General features: G+C 41.2%; 1 protein-coding gene across 1 annotated transcript in view; it reads right to left on the minus strand.

Moving 5' to 3' along the window:
• Window positions 1–1,081: 1,081 nt before the first annotated feature.
• Window positions 1,082–17,170, minus strand: part of rab6ba (RAB6B, member RAS oncogene family a) — an 86,305-nt gene continuing 70,216 nt past the window's right edge. Inside the window, exons 6-8 of the mRNA XM_084067090.1 lie at window positions 14,433–14,526; window positions 8,315–8,381; window positions 1,082–1,668 (exon numbers count right to left, since the gene is read on the minus strand). Coding sequence (XP_083923216.1) covers window positions 1,604–1,668; window positions 8,315–8,381; window positions 14,433–14,526 — 226 coding nt within the window. The 3' untranslated portion in view covers window positions 1,082–1,603. The remainder of the gene's footprint in view (window positions 1,669–8,314; window positions 8,382–14,432; window positions 14,527–17,170) is intronic.

Here is a 17,170-nt window from a genome sequence, read left to right on the forward strand (position 1 = left end):
GACGATTCAGATTAAAGTAGTGTTTCTCATCACTGGTTGGACATAACACCAGCACATTAATATACCTGGCTCTAAAAAATAAGACCAGATTCAGTTTAAACAACATTACAACATTGCATAATGCCAACTTCGGTAGTGGTAGTAGTAGTTACAACTTAGAACACAAGCAGCAAAGTAAACCTCATCTCTGTGGGGGACACATCTAGTGACAGGTTCCTATGACAATTGGAACGAGTGACAACTGGGACAGGGAGTGGAATTATGTGGCTGTATTATTTACAAATGAAGCATTTCATCACTTCATATTCACCTGAAAGGTCTACATGTGCAAATTAGTCTTTTCTTTGTTTGACGGGAATGGAGCCGTTCGCACAAGTGAACGGCCGTGACCATCGAGATCACCATGTTCCAGTGGTGACGCCGATCTTCACACTACACAAAGGTCTGATTTCCACATTTACACGTACAGTATACAGAATACCACACAGGGAACTTTGTTTTCAAGGTGTTCCTCTCTGAGGCAAGGCAAAGGCTTCTACTCTCCAAATCAAATGTCCTGCTGTCCACTGCCCACACACTGCCACCAACGTGATCACGACTACATACATACATCACACAACGGTGGCAGATGTCACTGGAGAGTGAAGACTGATTTATACTTTGTTGCATGCCAGTGCCGCCATTTTCAGCGTGCGACATCATCATACAACGTATAAAATTAAGCACGAGTGTGTGGGGTGGGGGGGTTGGGCTGTGAGATGCTGCAAACAATGACCCCAACCGCTGAAGACCATCACTCAGCGATGTGGCAAGGCCGTGGGGCAGAATGACACCAACATGACGGACCCGGTGGCCCTCTGTAACTGCGTTCTAAAAGTGGCCTATACATAAAGCGTATATTCATTTACACACACGTGACAAAAATAAATGACGCCCTGAACTCAAGTATACAAACCCATGTTCAACAATATTTCATTTGACTAGTCGTTATCAGTGGAGTGCGTTTGGGGGGGGGGGTTCGTCACCGGTGTAATATTTGCGGGTTACATATTCAAACATGTTTACACGAGTAGACGGTAACCTATGCTCAAAATAAAAACTATTTTGTCATGCATGCGGTAGATATTCAGACGTTACTGCTCCGTTTGCCCTGTTCTCTCCGTTCCCAATCAAGCTCGCTCTGTCAGAAGTAGAGAACTTGGTTGGCCTGGGTGCATCTTTTAAAAACAACCTTCCAGAGAGATTTCCCTGAATGTACAAAAATACAAAAGAAACAAAAAGGAAAACTATCTTTCTACCTTTCTACTAAACAAGGTATACACATGTGGGACAAACATAGAGGGGGGCGGTGGGTCTTTTTGTTCATGACTCGCTCTTTTTTAGTTTTGCAATTTTTAAGACTTTTTGGCAATTTCATTATCAAAGTTAAGCTACACTGCTCTATACCCAAATCTGTGTAGATGCCAGTTCAAACCAATGACCAACACCCAGGTAAGGGGGCCAAATTCCAATGTGCAAACTCAACTGGGATGTTAACCGATAGGAAGCAACACAACAAGCATGTGGTGAGAATGATGTCTTCCGGCGCGGTCAGTGTGCTGGATTAGCAGGAGCAGCCTCCCTCGGTGGTCGGTGGCTCTTGTGGTTTGTCCAACTTGATGTCGATCACTAGAGACACATGTTAAGGAGGCATTGCAAACAAGAAGTAATAACCCATGCAAGTACAGAAATAACCTGGACAGTTTTTAGAAGAGTATAGAACATGGCTCATGAACCATTTTAGACCAAACAATGGATACTCTTTTGGTCACAGAACCAATTATTTTAAGTAAATATCCCTTTTTTTTTTTTTTTTTTACATTTCATAGTCTTTTTCATGAATAAAATAAAAAAGAAATACTTTTTCATATATTGTCACAAAATTCAATAATTTTCCTAAGAAATTCATAAATGAAAAAACACATTTCTTTCTTTTTTTTTAAGAATAGTTTTTGTAACTTTGGCTCCCCGGGAGACACCAAATTTCTCTTTTGGGTCTCGAGCTGAAAAGTTTGGGAGACACTGATCCAGACTGCTCTGTGAAACCAGAACTTAACGTCAGAACAAAATGTGGAGAAACAGCATTTCATTTTCATGCACTACATACACTATCTGTAACAGAAAACTGCAGGTCTGCCACAACTCTCAATATTTGATATCAAAGCTGAAGACCTTTCTGTTTGCAGCTTTTAATGTGTTTCTTTTATCTTAATGCTCTGTCTCAATACTTAATGTTTTGTGAAAAGCACTTAATTGCCTTGTTGTTCAAGCTATACAATAATAAACTCGCCTTGCCTTATGTTACATTATTGAACCCACCTCCATTATGGATTCCAGCCCTTGTGTAAATACAATATTTCATTAGAATGCAGGGGAAAGAGAACAGATGTCAGTGGTGTTGTTCAGCGGTGGAAGAAGCACTGAAATGTTTTACTTAATTAAAAGTATCAATACCACCATGTAGAAATTAAAAGTAAAAGTAAAAAAACTGATGTTCAAAATTTACTTGAGTAAGAGTATTGGCATCAAAATATACTTAAAGTACCAAAAGTAAAAGTATACTCATTATGCAGAATGTCCCATTTCACAAGTTCATCATGCATAAAATCTTTTGAAAATAACCGATCTACAAGCTCACAACGCGCCGCAAAGCGACGCGTTGTGAGCTTGTAGATCGGCTATTTTCAAATAGCCAAAGTATATACAGGGCTGAAGTGGTTAATGTATTTTTTGTATTAATATTAAAAATTAAAAAAGTAAATTAAAAAAGTAACTAGAAACTAAAGTTTTCAAATAATTGTAGTGGAGTAAAAAGTACAATATTTGTCTCTGAGATGTAGTGGAATAGAAGTAAAAGTATTGAAAATTGGAAATACTCCAGTAAAGTAAAAAATACCTCAAAATTGTACCTAAGTACAGTACTTGAGTACATGTACTTAGTTACTTTACACCACTGGTGTTGTGCTTTAGCACTGAGGGATTCTGCTAGAGCAGTGGTTCTCAAAATGGGCTCATTCGTTTGTGGGATCGCGATATGTTGTGATCTTGTAGATCGGATATTTTTGCTGGAAAATATATGAAAAATGTGGAATAACATTTGAAATAATTTACAAAAATCTTCTCTTATAGGGGTCCCTGGCATTAAAGCTGTTCAGATGGGGGTTTGTGCAAATATCAATTTGGGGGTCCTTGACATGAAAGTGTTTCTGAACCACTGTGCTGGAGTGCCTCCCTCTGTTGGACTGTTGTAATGGAGACCTGCAGTGTGGCCTTAATGGCACTAGATGGTGCTATTTCCTACAGAGCCAATTGCTGCAAAGTGCCTAAGGCAACAAAAGGTACTGTAGGGCGTCGACACAGCTCAAATGACTCTCTGCGTTCTCTTTTATATTTAGACTCCTGTGACAGCATATTACCGGTCACACATCACGCAAATCTTACAGTGTGCGAGAATATGCGTGTGTATGCAAAACTCACGCCTTTCCCACCTATACGCTAGAATGTCATTATGGTGGTGTCCTCTGAAGGGCAACCTTTCATTGTTACTCATGTAATACGCTTGTCCATTCCCATAGGAAGGGAAACGCACAGGCCCGTTCTCCGCAACAAACTCATTGTGCACCCTGTGTGCTATGGTAATGGTTCCCAAACATTCATGTCAAGGACCCCCAAATTGCATTAGGCAACGGAACCCCATTTTAAAGGACTTTGTGCCAGAGATCCCAAAAGAGAAGAATTGTGTTAAAAAGTAAAAAGAAATCCAACATTTTCAGTTTTTCCAGATTTTTCAAACATTTTCAAAGATAGCCGATACAAGATTAGAACAGTTGTGAGCTTGTAGATCATCAATATTTTTGAATAGGCGAAGTATTACAATAGGGTTAAAGTGGTTGAACCGATGCAATTTGAATTTATTTTGCTGAGGACCCCCTGGAACCCCTTCAAGGACCCCTGGGGGTCCCCGGACCCCACTTTGAGAACCACTGTGCTAGATGTACAGGAGACCATTCAAGCTGGACAATGAAAAATGAGCCAGCTGGCGTCAGCTGCTATATGGAGGGGGGAGGGGGATATTAGTTTCTTTTTGCAGAGATGTGCCACAGGTATAAGGCCCCAAGCACTGCCCCGGTCTCAACAGACTATATAGCCAAGTCAAAAGTTTTATTATAGCCCAATGGACTAAATACAAAGACTATATACACAGCAAACTGTTCAGCGTATTTTACTGTAAGTACAATGTAGGGAATGCCTCAAGCGTCGTTTAGATTCTAAACGAGAGAAGTGGAACGGAGTAGATGTGCAGTTGCACACTACATAAAGAAGCCATGGAGGAAAAAGCAGAGCTCGTCCTTAATTTGCTACGCAACAGTGTGGCGTTCTGATTCTCTCTTATCGACGTGGCCGCCCCGTGCGCGTGCCGAAAATAGACGATCTACAAGCTCACAACAAGCATAAATCAAGGCGTACACTGTACGGTCTGCAGCAGCCCTGTAGTGGAGATAATACACAGAGTCTGGGGCAGGAGAATTGTTGTAGAGAAAAGGAGCCCAGAGCTTTGAGCCTCACGGGCCCTGACATCCACCATAAATCACTGTGACCCACCCCATTCCCCAATTTCAAACAAGCAATTACAAGAAACGGAAGATAATAAATATCCTCTAAAATATCTACGGGAGAGTTCCCCCGGCTCTGCCCCGAATCGCGCCGGCTTGCGTCACCGATTCATCCTCTAACATCAATGGGATAGGAAACTTCAGCTGACCTACTATATAAACACTATTACTGTCTGTGTGCATGTCGGTCCATGTGTGTGCTTGGTCTGCTCTGTCTGCCATGCAGAGAAACCAGGACTTTGTCCATCCATGAAATGAATGGTTATTTGATGTGGCCAGGAACGTAAACATCAGTGTACTGGAATGCCATATGAATAGCATGTGATATACTGTACGTGCACAGACAGACAGACAGACAGACACACACACTGTACTTCTCTTACTCGGTGTCTGTACCTTAACTGCTGTGCAGCCTCTGGTGACTGAATTTCCCCTGTAGAATCAATAAAGGTATGTCTGTCTGTCTGTCTGTCTGTCTAAATTTATAATATAATATAATTTATAGATATCATCTATCTATCTATATCCATATCCTTCTATAGCCTATAAGGGAGCAGCTTGATGTTGCCTATACCCCAGGTAAGGGAGATCAATACTCACTGCATTAAGAGACAATGTGAGCAGAGACACAGTCTGAAGGCTGGTAAAGCGTCACCAGCCATCCATCCACCCACCCACCCATCCGTCATCCTGATCGTCATAAGTCTTAAAAATTCTCCCACCCTAACACGGCTTATTCCCACATCCATTAGCTCTCATTAAAACCCTGTTGAGGAGATAACACTAAGTGGACATGTGCACCATGAGCAGTAACAAGAAATATATCTAGGGGTCCAAAAGTCAATCGAACTAATCAATTTAATCGATTATAAAATATATAATCGATAATCAATAAAATAATCGACTTTCCAAAATAGAGAAAATAGCTGATCTGCAAGCTCTCAACGCACCATATGGCGACGAGACTTGTGCACGACACCATTGTACAACATATAAAACGTGGTCAATCACACTAATTGATTTAGTCTATTGTAAAATATAAATTAGATGTCAATTCATGAATACATTTCTTTTTTATCATTAACAGTAGTACCCCCAAATTAATATAGTATTTGGCCACGGACCGCCCATCTGTAAAGATTTTGTGTCAGGGACACCATTACAAGATTTGTGCTGTTAAGATATCTTGTGTGAGCTTGATGATCTGCTAATTTGGTCATTTTGCTGTTTTTTATTCTTTCTTTTTTAGTGAAATTGGTTAAGTGTGCTTGTAGGTAATAAATACTTAACTAATGAAAAGTATTAACAAAGAGCTTGTGAGTGACTAAATAATTACATTCGATCCATTGGCAGGCACAGCCCCCCCCCCCCCCCCACACACACACACACACACATTTCCTGAAAAGTAAAACATATAAGGTTTCCACCTGACAGCGACGATATCAAAGTGGAGGTCGTCGACATGAAAATGTTTGAGAAGCAGTGTGCGAGAGAGGATGAACGCCTCAGGCCGCCACCTATCAGGACACACCCTGTCAGACAGCTTCACACGGAAGGGATAATGACAGCGCTGCGACATGCAACGCATTGAAATGAAAGGATACTTTCATAAATCACTCGCCACGGTTACCATAGAGATGGCACCCTGCTGCTTTGCACTGAGGGGAATAAGAAAGACCACTGGGCTATCGGAGATGAATTCAGCAACCCAAATTAAACACGTCATGGAACAATTGTCTAGCCCGCTGTCTGAGAGGAGAACAGTGCAGTACAGTACATCCTGTCCAACTGGTCTGTAGCAGGAGTATAACGATTAATATGCTGTCTCTATTCTCTATTCCCAGGTGATAGGATAATAAAGATGGACTTAGTTGCATAGAGCAGTGATTATCAACCTGTGGGTCCGGGGCCCATTGGTGTGCCGTGATGATGTTGCAAGTGGGCCCCCAAATAATTGGCAAAACACAGATTTTAATGATAATATAATATTAACATAAAAACAAAAAAGTAATGGTATTTTTCAGTGCGATTACCGGAACATAAACTAGGAACTTCAAGTATACTACGTTAGTTCCATTGATGATCCAAGGCGGAACACAATCGATTGATTGAAAATGCATGCAGCCTGAGCCCACCCATCTGACCAACCCAAAATATCACAGCCACTATACTGGATCTATTAAAGAGTAAGGCTATGAGGCCACGTTATGGTAGCAAGACCTGATTCAAATTAGACCTAAAACCTTGTTCCATGCCTTTCAAAATGAATAGTTGCTTTATTTTTTTATGTCTTTATGACTGAGTTCAAAGATAATCATCTCATAGTTGGAAGACAGATATTCAGCACACATACTGGGCCTCACAGATACTGCTGTATGATGTGTTCACAGATGTAAAAGCCAGTGAGAGACAGCTAGGGGAGTCCAGACAGCCCTGGGGTGTCTGTCTCTTCAGCTGGTGATGCAAATTGAATGGTGGGCTATTCCAGTGGTATTCAAAGTGGGGGCTGCCAAAAGCCAGCCAGAGGCTATGACTATTTGGGGGTCCTTGGCATGGAAAGGTTTGGGAACCTCTGGGCTATTCCACTCCAAATTACATGATGGCAAAACATATCAGTCCCCTTCATGTTGGAATTGACAAATACAAGGCTAACTTTCTTTACCACTTTAAACCTGGCTTCCCTATTTTGGGAATTAAAAGCATCCCGTTTCTCTGCCCAAAATGCATCGCAATGAGTTTTTACTTGAGTATTTGTACTTTTGACTTCACTACATTTCTGAGACGGGAAAAAGTACATTATGAATTAACCAATTAAGCTCTATTTCAAATATAGTGAAAATAGGAGATCTACAAGTGTGAGATTGTAGATCTGCTATTTTCACAATTATTGATATTTGTTTAACATTTCTGGAAAATATTTGAATTTTTGAATTCCACATTTTAATACATCAATGCATTGATATCAAAAAACAAAATGTACTTTGTAATTGGCACGTTTGAATACTTCAGTATTTTAAAGCATGTACTTTTGAATACTTAAAAAAAAAGCAAGTTCTCCAGTAAGTTAACCTCAAGTACAAATATGACTGAGCAACTTTCACTTGTACAGTAGTTGAGTAATATTTGACCAGGAGGATCTATACTTTGTTCAACATTGTTAGTTTGGCTGACTAGTAGGGTGGTGGGAGGGGGGTTCAACGATGCCAAGTCAGTGGCACACTCAGTTAGCACTCAGTTAGCAAGGGTGCTAGGGTGCCGGTGCCATGCTGCAAGAGGATTTGACTGATGACTTAAGGTGGATGGCGTTAAACTGCGTTAAATCGGCTGCCCCAAGGCCCTGCCCCGTCAACCAGTGACAGAGCCACAGGGGGGGCGGCTCAACGCAAACCTCTCACTGTGTTCCCAGCAGGCTACACTGGTCCGACAAGCTCCAGCGGCACGCTCCACCCCTCCTTTAATTGGACAAGCGGCAGGCCGGTTCGAAAGCCCAATACATCATCACTGGGAGACTGAAATGAGGTCAAGCGTGCATATTTCTGCATGCTCCGTTAGCCTATATACAGTCATATTTTAAGCGAATATTCTTCTTTTTTCGGTTAACTATGGTTTCATTATCATACGGGATTTACATAATAAGATTAAAGTGTCTGCCAAAAGGATACTTCCTTCTTTGCTCGTCTCCTGCATGCTTTCCATCCCGGGAAGTGCGGCCGCCACGCGTCGGAACAGCTGTAAAAGGGAAAAAAATAAGAAAAGAGAGAGAAAGAGCGAAGGAATGAGGACAATGTGACTTCCTCCGCAGAAAGCTGGGGACCTGCCACTACTCAGGCTGAGGACACATCGTCCATTCTCACCTGTACACTTAAACACTTAAACCCTCTATTCTTATATTACAGACCTGAGTTACAACTGTACTTGGACCGCTTTTTCTGCCTACAGCTAATCTCTTTGCCAAAAATATCTACAAGCTCACAGCTTGTAATTCTGTTATTTTTGCAGAATGTTCCCCCCAGAATGGGGACGCTGGGGTTCAAGTAGTTAAACAGCTCACACAAGACCATTGACTCCCAGCACGCAACACTTCAAGGAATGCGACTTAATCAGTGAAATTACCGTCAGTTACAGTAATAATTTATTGCCAAATTCAAGATTGCGTCCCAAGGTGATCATGCAAAGACAACAAGTTACCCTTTTTATTTTTGAACAATTTACAATTAAACTAGAAAAAGTGCTCCTCGGAGCACAGGTCTCCGCCAGGTCAGGTAGGTTATTGTGGCCTCCTGGTGGCGCTTTAATAGGCCAATGTGAAAAGGTAGCCATTTCTTCTTAGGCCTTGCACGGCAATCGAACACTGCATTCATTTGAGGCATTTTGTTCAAAACAATTGTTTTGCTAAATTAGACCTGCTGGTGGCGCTATAACAGGCCAATGTTAAAAGGGTGGCATTTGCTCCTCAACATAGTGTGAATGTGTGTGCAAAGTTAGACCGCAATCGGATGCAGCGTTCATGATTTGCGGCATTTTGTTTAAAACAAGCCACTACTGCAAACTTTAGCCAATCAGGATGGAATATGAAAAAGCAAACACATCCGTCTTGATCACCTGACTATAGAGATCATGTGTACCGATTTGCGTGAAATGTGGATAAAATCGGAAGATAAAAAAAAAGTTTCATATAAGTCGGCCTCCTGGTGGCGCTATAAAAGGCAGATGTGAAAAATGCAGGGCAAGGATTTTTCCTTGACCTCTAGGGAGTGCGCTTACAAAGTTTTACACAGATCGGTGCAGTTATTGGTAAAAATACGAATTGGCCTGTTATAGCGCCACCATGAGGCTGATTTGAAAAATTTCAATTGGCATTTCTTCCTCGGCATAGTGGAAATGTATGTGCAAAATTTCAAGGTCATTGCATGCTGTGTTCATGATTTGAGGCATTTTGTTCAAAACGGAGCACTCCTGCAAACTTTGGAAGCCATTTTTAGCCAATCAGGATAGAATATGAAAAATCTGAAAGACAAGTTTCGTTTAATGACTATAGAGATACTGTGTACCAATTTACGGGATTTTTGGACAAAATCTGTAGGAGTACTGTCAAAAAATATGTTTTGCACAAATCGGCCTCCTCCCAAATCGGTGCCGGAGATTAGCTGTACACAGACAGAATGACACACGGACAGACGGACAGACGGACACACGGACGGACGGACGGACGGACAGGGGGCAAAACATACTCTCTCGCCATGCCTTTCGGCCTGGCGGAGACAATTAAGTCAAGTATTACAAAATTACTAACAACAAAGTTGTCAAGCAATCCAGTAATCCAGCCCATATAGGCTCTTGTTGTGTTATACTTATGAATCCCCCCCAGCTAACTAGTTACTTTGCAGATTTGGGTTATTATTAATACAAAACCCCACTTCTATTACCTAGCTATTTGAAAATAGCCTCAAAATACTCACGTTGTGAGCTTGTAGAAGTGGTATTTAAAAATAATAATAATTTTGAAATATCTTTATCCTTTTTAATGGTGTATGAGTACATTTATTTCTGGTACATTAAGCACACCTTGATGCCAATAATTGTTCACTTTTACTCAAGTAAAATGTTGATTAAAGGACCTTCTTACTTGTATTTCTACATTGTGGTATTGCTACTTTTACTTAAGTAAAAAATCGGAGTACTTCTTCCACCACTGCTTAAAGCCCATCTTCTAGCACAGATGCACTGGATGAGTCAGCAGATGCGACACGCTCTCCATCACAACACTTCACTTTGCATTTTGACTGCCAGCAGCAAGTCACAGAAAACCTATTCGTTTCAGGCCAGGAGCTTGTGGCAAATCGTCCGCAAGCTGTTGTTTGAGAAGTGGGAGAGTTCTTGCTCGCTAGTAAGTCGCTACCACAGTTGAAGAATGGCAGGTTTATGAGTTTAGTCAGGATAATGGGGTAGACCACAGACATTCCAGACATCCAAAGGGTCTATATTATTAGGGTTGTATCATTGCTGTCGAGCAGAAACCTTGTATCTCCATATTTCTACTTTTACGTTTTGTCATTAATTAATGTCCTACAAAAATCACAAATGTAGCTAACATAGCAGATAAGCAATGGATTGTGAGCTTGTAGATCGGCTATTTTCGCTTTTTTAAATGAAAGTGGTGGTGTGTGGGTTTTATAAACATTGAACCAATGAAAAGCATTAACAGATAATAAATAATAACAAATAACAACTAGATTGGATCCATTGGAACACTTTTCCCCCCCATTTCCTACAGTAATTTTCCCATTTCCTACAGTGAAAGAAAGGGTTTTGGACGTACAAGGTTTCCACCCGACAGCAACAATATCCTCAAATTGAGTTGTGAGGAAGCATACTGTATAATAAAGTTTATGCGCCAGTCGTCCAGTCATGAGTAAATCAGATATGGCACTCAACCTATGAGCAAGTCACTGGACATTTATATGAGTGGCGTACAGTATCTTATACTCAGCTTACTCATTTATCTCAAAGCACTCTCCATTAAAGAGACAGTTGGTTGCCTCTTCACCACTAGTGTCCTGGGATGAACATCTACAAGCTCAAAATGTTGTGAGCTTTTAGATCACCTATTTTTGGCTAAGAGATTTGGTATAGAGGCAAAAAAGGAGGGACTTTGGTCAACAAAGTATAATTATGGTTTAAGTGGTTCATTTCTGTGCCAGATTTCGGCAGCTAACCCGCTCATTGCAAGACAGTTGCTATACCACTCTAAAGATAAAGACATGGTTCCTTGTGTACAGTTATAAACCCGTAAGGGGCCTTTGGACCCCTGGTGGTCCCCGGACCAGACGTTGAGAACCAGTGCATTACATCATTGACTACATTAGGTAGGAGACGAGGGGTATGCTAGGAGAGATACAGTAAATTGCTTCCCAGAGGCACCCACAGTCTTTCACTGGCTCTAGATAGTGCCGTTTTAAAACCCATGAGAGCCTACAATGCAGCAAGCTCCCAGCAGACTAGGGGAAGGAGACAGAACAACAAGAGGCATGATGGTAGAAACCAATCAAAATACCTGCCTCTGTTATGGTTTGTTCAGTTGAAACCATCAAGGAGGTTTTGCCGTTTGAAATGCTGGTATTAAAACCGTTATGGGTGACTTGTGAATTCTGCATCATTATGGCAGATTTATACATCCGTTAAGTGCCATTGTTGGGCAACGAAAATGGCTGATCTATAAATCAGCTATATAACACGCTGTGAGCTTGTACAGTAGATCTGCAAATCTCTGCGCCCGACACTGGTGTGCAACAATGTATAACATGACATCTACTGTAGGCATTTAGCTGACACACGTCTCCATCCGGACTGTAGAATAATAATATTCAATTCTCTGTACAGCAAGTGGTCAATTGGTAAAAGTTTCCATGGCCCTAGTAGAGGGCTGAGTGACGGCACAGGAAGTTAAAATACGTTTTTAAACTAATAAATGACTGTCGGTTTCCTCCCTGTGATCAAATGAGAGGACTTTAGCCTCAGTGCTCTTATCTGTAATCCCTGAACCTGTTCCCTAACGATATGAAACCGGGAGGACATGTTCCAGTCCACGCTGATCTAATTCTGGTTTAGACTGTGCAGCAGTTTGGCCAATGAATATTTGAGGCAAAGAACCTTCAGACAATTCTTCTAATGCCTGCGAGGTACTGCTCTGGACAGCATCACTGCATTATTAAAAACAGTCAGGACACTACATAAATACTGCTGTGGTACTTGTGAGATCTGTTCTCATCTTCTACTTGTGTTTTCATGCCGTGGCTCTGAACCGTCTATGAGAGGGTCTGTTTGTGTGTGTCTGGAGGTAATTTCTCAAACCGCTGGACCAATCAGCACCAAGGCTACAGAAGTAGGCTACTGAAGTACCTCCACTAATTTTGTTTTCACTATGTTTTATACTTTTTTGAAATATTTAACTTACATTCTATAATGGAAGTTAATGAGGCTCTAATCTGGCTGAAACTTCGCCCAAATTTGGAGTCATAGGTCATAAATACTCTGTTACTACTTTATGTCGAAGTGAGTGAGTTTGATCTGAAGTTGCTGGTGCATTTTTTGGTACACGTTTAGCCTCTGTCTACAGCAAAGTGTTAATGTCCCAATGTGCAGTGTTCCAATGCCATGAGGGACAGCTATGTATACTGCTCATTAAAGCCTAATTTATACTCTGTAGTTGCGATGCGATGCATTGTTAGCTTGAAGATCTGTTATTTTAGGCAAGCAGCACTATGGTGCGATGGAGTATAAATTTGGTTTAATTCTGACGAGTGACAGCTTGATTCATTATGCATTATGCATTAATTATGCAACAGATCAGACAAGTCTGTGGCCCTGTACAACCTGTGTGGGTGGGGAGCAGTGGAGGAAGAAGTACTCAGAGATTTTACTTGAGTAAAAGTAGCAATGCACAATACTGAAGTATTGGCATCAAAATATACTTATATAGTACCAAAGTAAAAGTACTCAAATGTTTAAAAATGTGTCTACGTTGAAAAATTGCAGATCTACAAGCTTATCATGTAGCATCGCGACACATTGTAAGCTTCTAGATTGGCTATTTTGAAGAGACAAAATCTAAAATAGGGCTTAATTGGATAATGTATGTTTTGTAATAATAATCAAAATCTAAAAAGTAGACACCAGGAGTCACACGAATAAACCATGCAAAAAAGTTACATTTTATTTTGATGAATGCCTCATTCATACAGGTTGATGATTTTATTTGCGATGAAAATCCGACTTTGATTCGCAAAATATTTACGTCGCACCATCGCCTCATTATGATCGCCCCCAGTGTGCATGCACTGTACTCATAACACAAACAGCAGTTTAAATCAATGCGAATGAATCACAAAAAATAAACACTCCCGGTGTGTACGGACCGCTAAAGTTTTCCAATAATTGTAGCAAAGTAAATTGAGACGTGGCGTACAGTAGTGGAGCAGAAGTATAAAATATAGAAAAATGTAAAAAAAAGAAGTCAAGTAAGATACCTACACATTTTACTTAAGTACATTACTTGAGTAAATCTACTTAGTTACTTTCCACCACTGGTGGGGAGATGACACGGCGATAAACAGTGTGAACACTGGAGCCTTTGGGAGCACGACTGAGACCTTTGTGTTTTCGCAGTGTCACGCCACGCTGTCCCTCCCTAGCGCTTTTGCTGAAAAGCAAGGTGAAGAATGGCCGCTTGTGCGTGCCGCGGTGCTGGCTGACAGGAGACGGGTCTGCCAGCAGCGCCGTTCATTGACACAGACACAATAATAGCTCCGCTGTGGTGGCCGTTATTCAGTTCGGCTGGCCTTCATCTCAGAATGTGTTATTAAGTGAACAGACAGCTGTTGTTTCTGTTGTTGTTCAGTGAAGGAATACATTTGTTAAGCCGGGCTACACTTCCCATCCTATCAGCAAGCTGCAGAAAGACATGTAAAGAGAGCAGCGCAGGACTAATCAGTCTTGCCGTTGTTAGAAAGAAATGACCACTGTCAGTCTGTAGACACATTAGCAGAGTACAGCAGACATTGATTGTGCATTAATGGAAGGCAGCTCATGCCTTTCAAACAGTGTCCCTTATCAGTGAAGCAAACACTTCCTATATGTTTGCGGCTTGGTAAAAGCTTTTTAATGCATTGAAAAGGACCTATTTTAAACAGCCTACGCACAAGTGCGAATCATGTGTCTAAATGGCAAACTGTGTGTCATGGAAATTCAAAGTAAAATATTGTACGCGAGTCACTGGCTCACCTGTTTGACGTTATAACCCGTCTTGGCGCTGGTCTCGATGAACATGACACTCAGCTCCTTGGCTCTCTGCTCGCCTTCCTCGATTGTGATTTGCCTGAGAGTGGAGTGGAGAGAATGATCAGCAAAACAGTGAAAGGAAACTGCCAATTAACTGCCCCCGCACATTGATGTATGCTCATTGCTCACAAATGATAAGGTACCAGAGCCATAACATTTGACAAGTGCAGGTTTGTATTGGATGTGCATTGTGCGCCTAAAGACAACACAACCCATCACAGTCATAACTGAACCCCTCAAGTGTTATTCTAGGATAGTAGGGCTCCACCAGCATTAATTAACTGAAAGTGAAAGTGATTAATTACGTTGTGCTGTGAGAAATTAATTGCTACCCCTTTCGGTGACATTGTAATGAATTTGGCTGTGCACGTCGGGCTCAGAAGCAGGGTACATGTCAGGTGTCCATTAAAGGGGGTGTAAATTATTATGTTTTAGTTAAAAAATGGGGGGAGGGGGCTCTGCTTTAGGTTAAGGCTCTATATTCCGATAGCAATCGTAGAAGGGGGTCTCCTAATCTCTCCAGCTATTTAGTAAAAAGAAAACACATTTTCAGGTCGGGATACCAATTTTATCTTTAAAAAGATCCCCAATAAACGGTAAAAAACGCTGCCACTGGCTGTACCCTGTTTTAAAAAAACTCTGGCACTTAATGTGTTCACAAAATGACACAAATCATGAACGCAGCGTCCGATTGCGATGAAACTTTGCACGCACATTCGCACTACGTTGAGGACCAAATGCCACCCTTTTAACATTGCCCTATTATAGCGCCACCAGGAGGCAGATTTTTGCAAAAAAATATTTTTATATTACTCCTACAAATTGTGTCCAAACATCATGCAAATCGGAACACATTATCTCTAAAGCCAAGCGATCAAGACGGATCCATCTGATTTTTCATATTCCATCCTGATTGGTGAATTCCGAACATTACTGTCCCACAATAACCTACCTGACCTGGCGGAGACCTGCGCTCCGAGGAGCACTTTTTCTAATTGATCCTTTATGAGTTCTCTCTCCTGAATGGATCAATTAAATTGGTATCCTGACTTGAAAATGGTACTTTCTGTTCACTGGAGAGCTGGGGATACCCCTGTCACTGAACAATACAGCAATGTCTGCTATTAGAATATAGAGCAACAGCAACAAAATCACTTACACCACCTTCAACCCATTCAATCCGGGAACGCATCTCTGTCATTTTAGATTTCTTTGGCTATTCAAAATAGCAGATATACAAGCTCATAGCGCTATGAGCTTGTATGAGCTTGTAAATCTGCTATTTTTGAAAAATCCTGAAAATTTGTTTTCACAAATTTTTAAAGCGAACATTTGTAACTCAAATCTTTGCTTCTGGGGGTCTCTGGAACATGTTTGCACAAATCTTCTTATTTTCTTTTCAAAAATAGCAGATCTACAAGCTCATAGTGCGGCACTCGGTGCCGCGCTATGAGCTTGTATATCTGCTACTTTTTAATAAAATGACAGAGAGATCAGTGTGCTGCCGACTGCACACGGCGGCCAGGTCTGTTACTACTACTGGGTTTACATCAGCGTGCTCTGATGCTGCTCTGCTCTGCTGGGAAGAAGACCATGATGTAACCAGTCTGGCTGCTTTGTTCCGTCCAGCACAAACACAATGGGATGCGTTAAACTACCAGATCTGTGTGTACTCACTCACCCACCACTCGTACACTGTGCGGGTGCAGCACAAAACAATCCCTGAGGTTTTTGCACACCGTTACGTCAGATCAAATTCACTTCCTCACCAAATGCAACATTACGGAATCTTTTTTTGGAATGTTTGTACATGTTTATATTGTGCTGTTAGGACATTAATCACTTGAGCCCAACATACTTCATCGTACGATGAACAGCAAAAATAGCCGATCTACAAGCTCACAACGTGACGCATCGCGACACGTTTTGAGCTTGTAGATCAGCTATTTTTTTTTACATTCCGACATTATAATGACATGCCCTAAATAGAGACACCAGGTTGAAAGTGGTTAAATGCTGCATTTTGGTCACCTAGTCTTGCCTTTATCAGTCACTGTAGGTGTTTGTAGAAGTAACAGATTGCAGATACAGTGCCTCAATTTACTACCAACAGTTTGTAAGTGCAGGCGTGGCTGTGTGGAGATAACAGATGCAACGTCTGTGATGCTCAACAGAACACAACCACACTGTCAAGTCTGTTGTTATAATATAAGTGGGGTCCGGGGACCCCACGGGGAAATATATATACAAAATAAATACAGTTCCAGGAGGATGAAAGGTTAACCCCAAGGAGACAAATGTAATCAGACGGCCCTGGTACAGTATTTTGGCTAAGCAGTTCTCCTTCCCTAGGAAACACTATGCAGGCGGTCCCTTATCCTTATCCGCGTTGTTTATGTTTCCCTGCTAGGACACTCCATTCAGACGATCATAACAATGTGAAGTTAAAATTACAATAATTCAGAATCTAGTCATACATTATAAAACTAAAACTAAGATGAATTAATGAATAATAAATCAATAATCACACAGGAATATACGTTGTATTTCCGATACAGCCTCCTTTACATAATATGTAGTTCTCAAACTTTTTCATGTCCAGGACCCCCAAATTAATATGGATTTGGGCACAGACTCCCATCTGAAAAGATGTTGTGCCATACAAGAAAAAAAGAAGCAGA

The sequence above is a fragment of the Gymnoscopelus microlampas genome (assembly GCF_963454915.1).
Source record: "Gymnoscopelus microlampas genome assembly, chromosome: 9".
NCBI classification, from domain to species: Eukaryota; Metazoa; Chordata; class Actinopteri; order Myctophiformes; family Myctophidae; genus Gymnoscopelus; species Gymnoscopelus microlampas.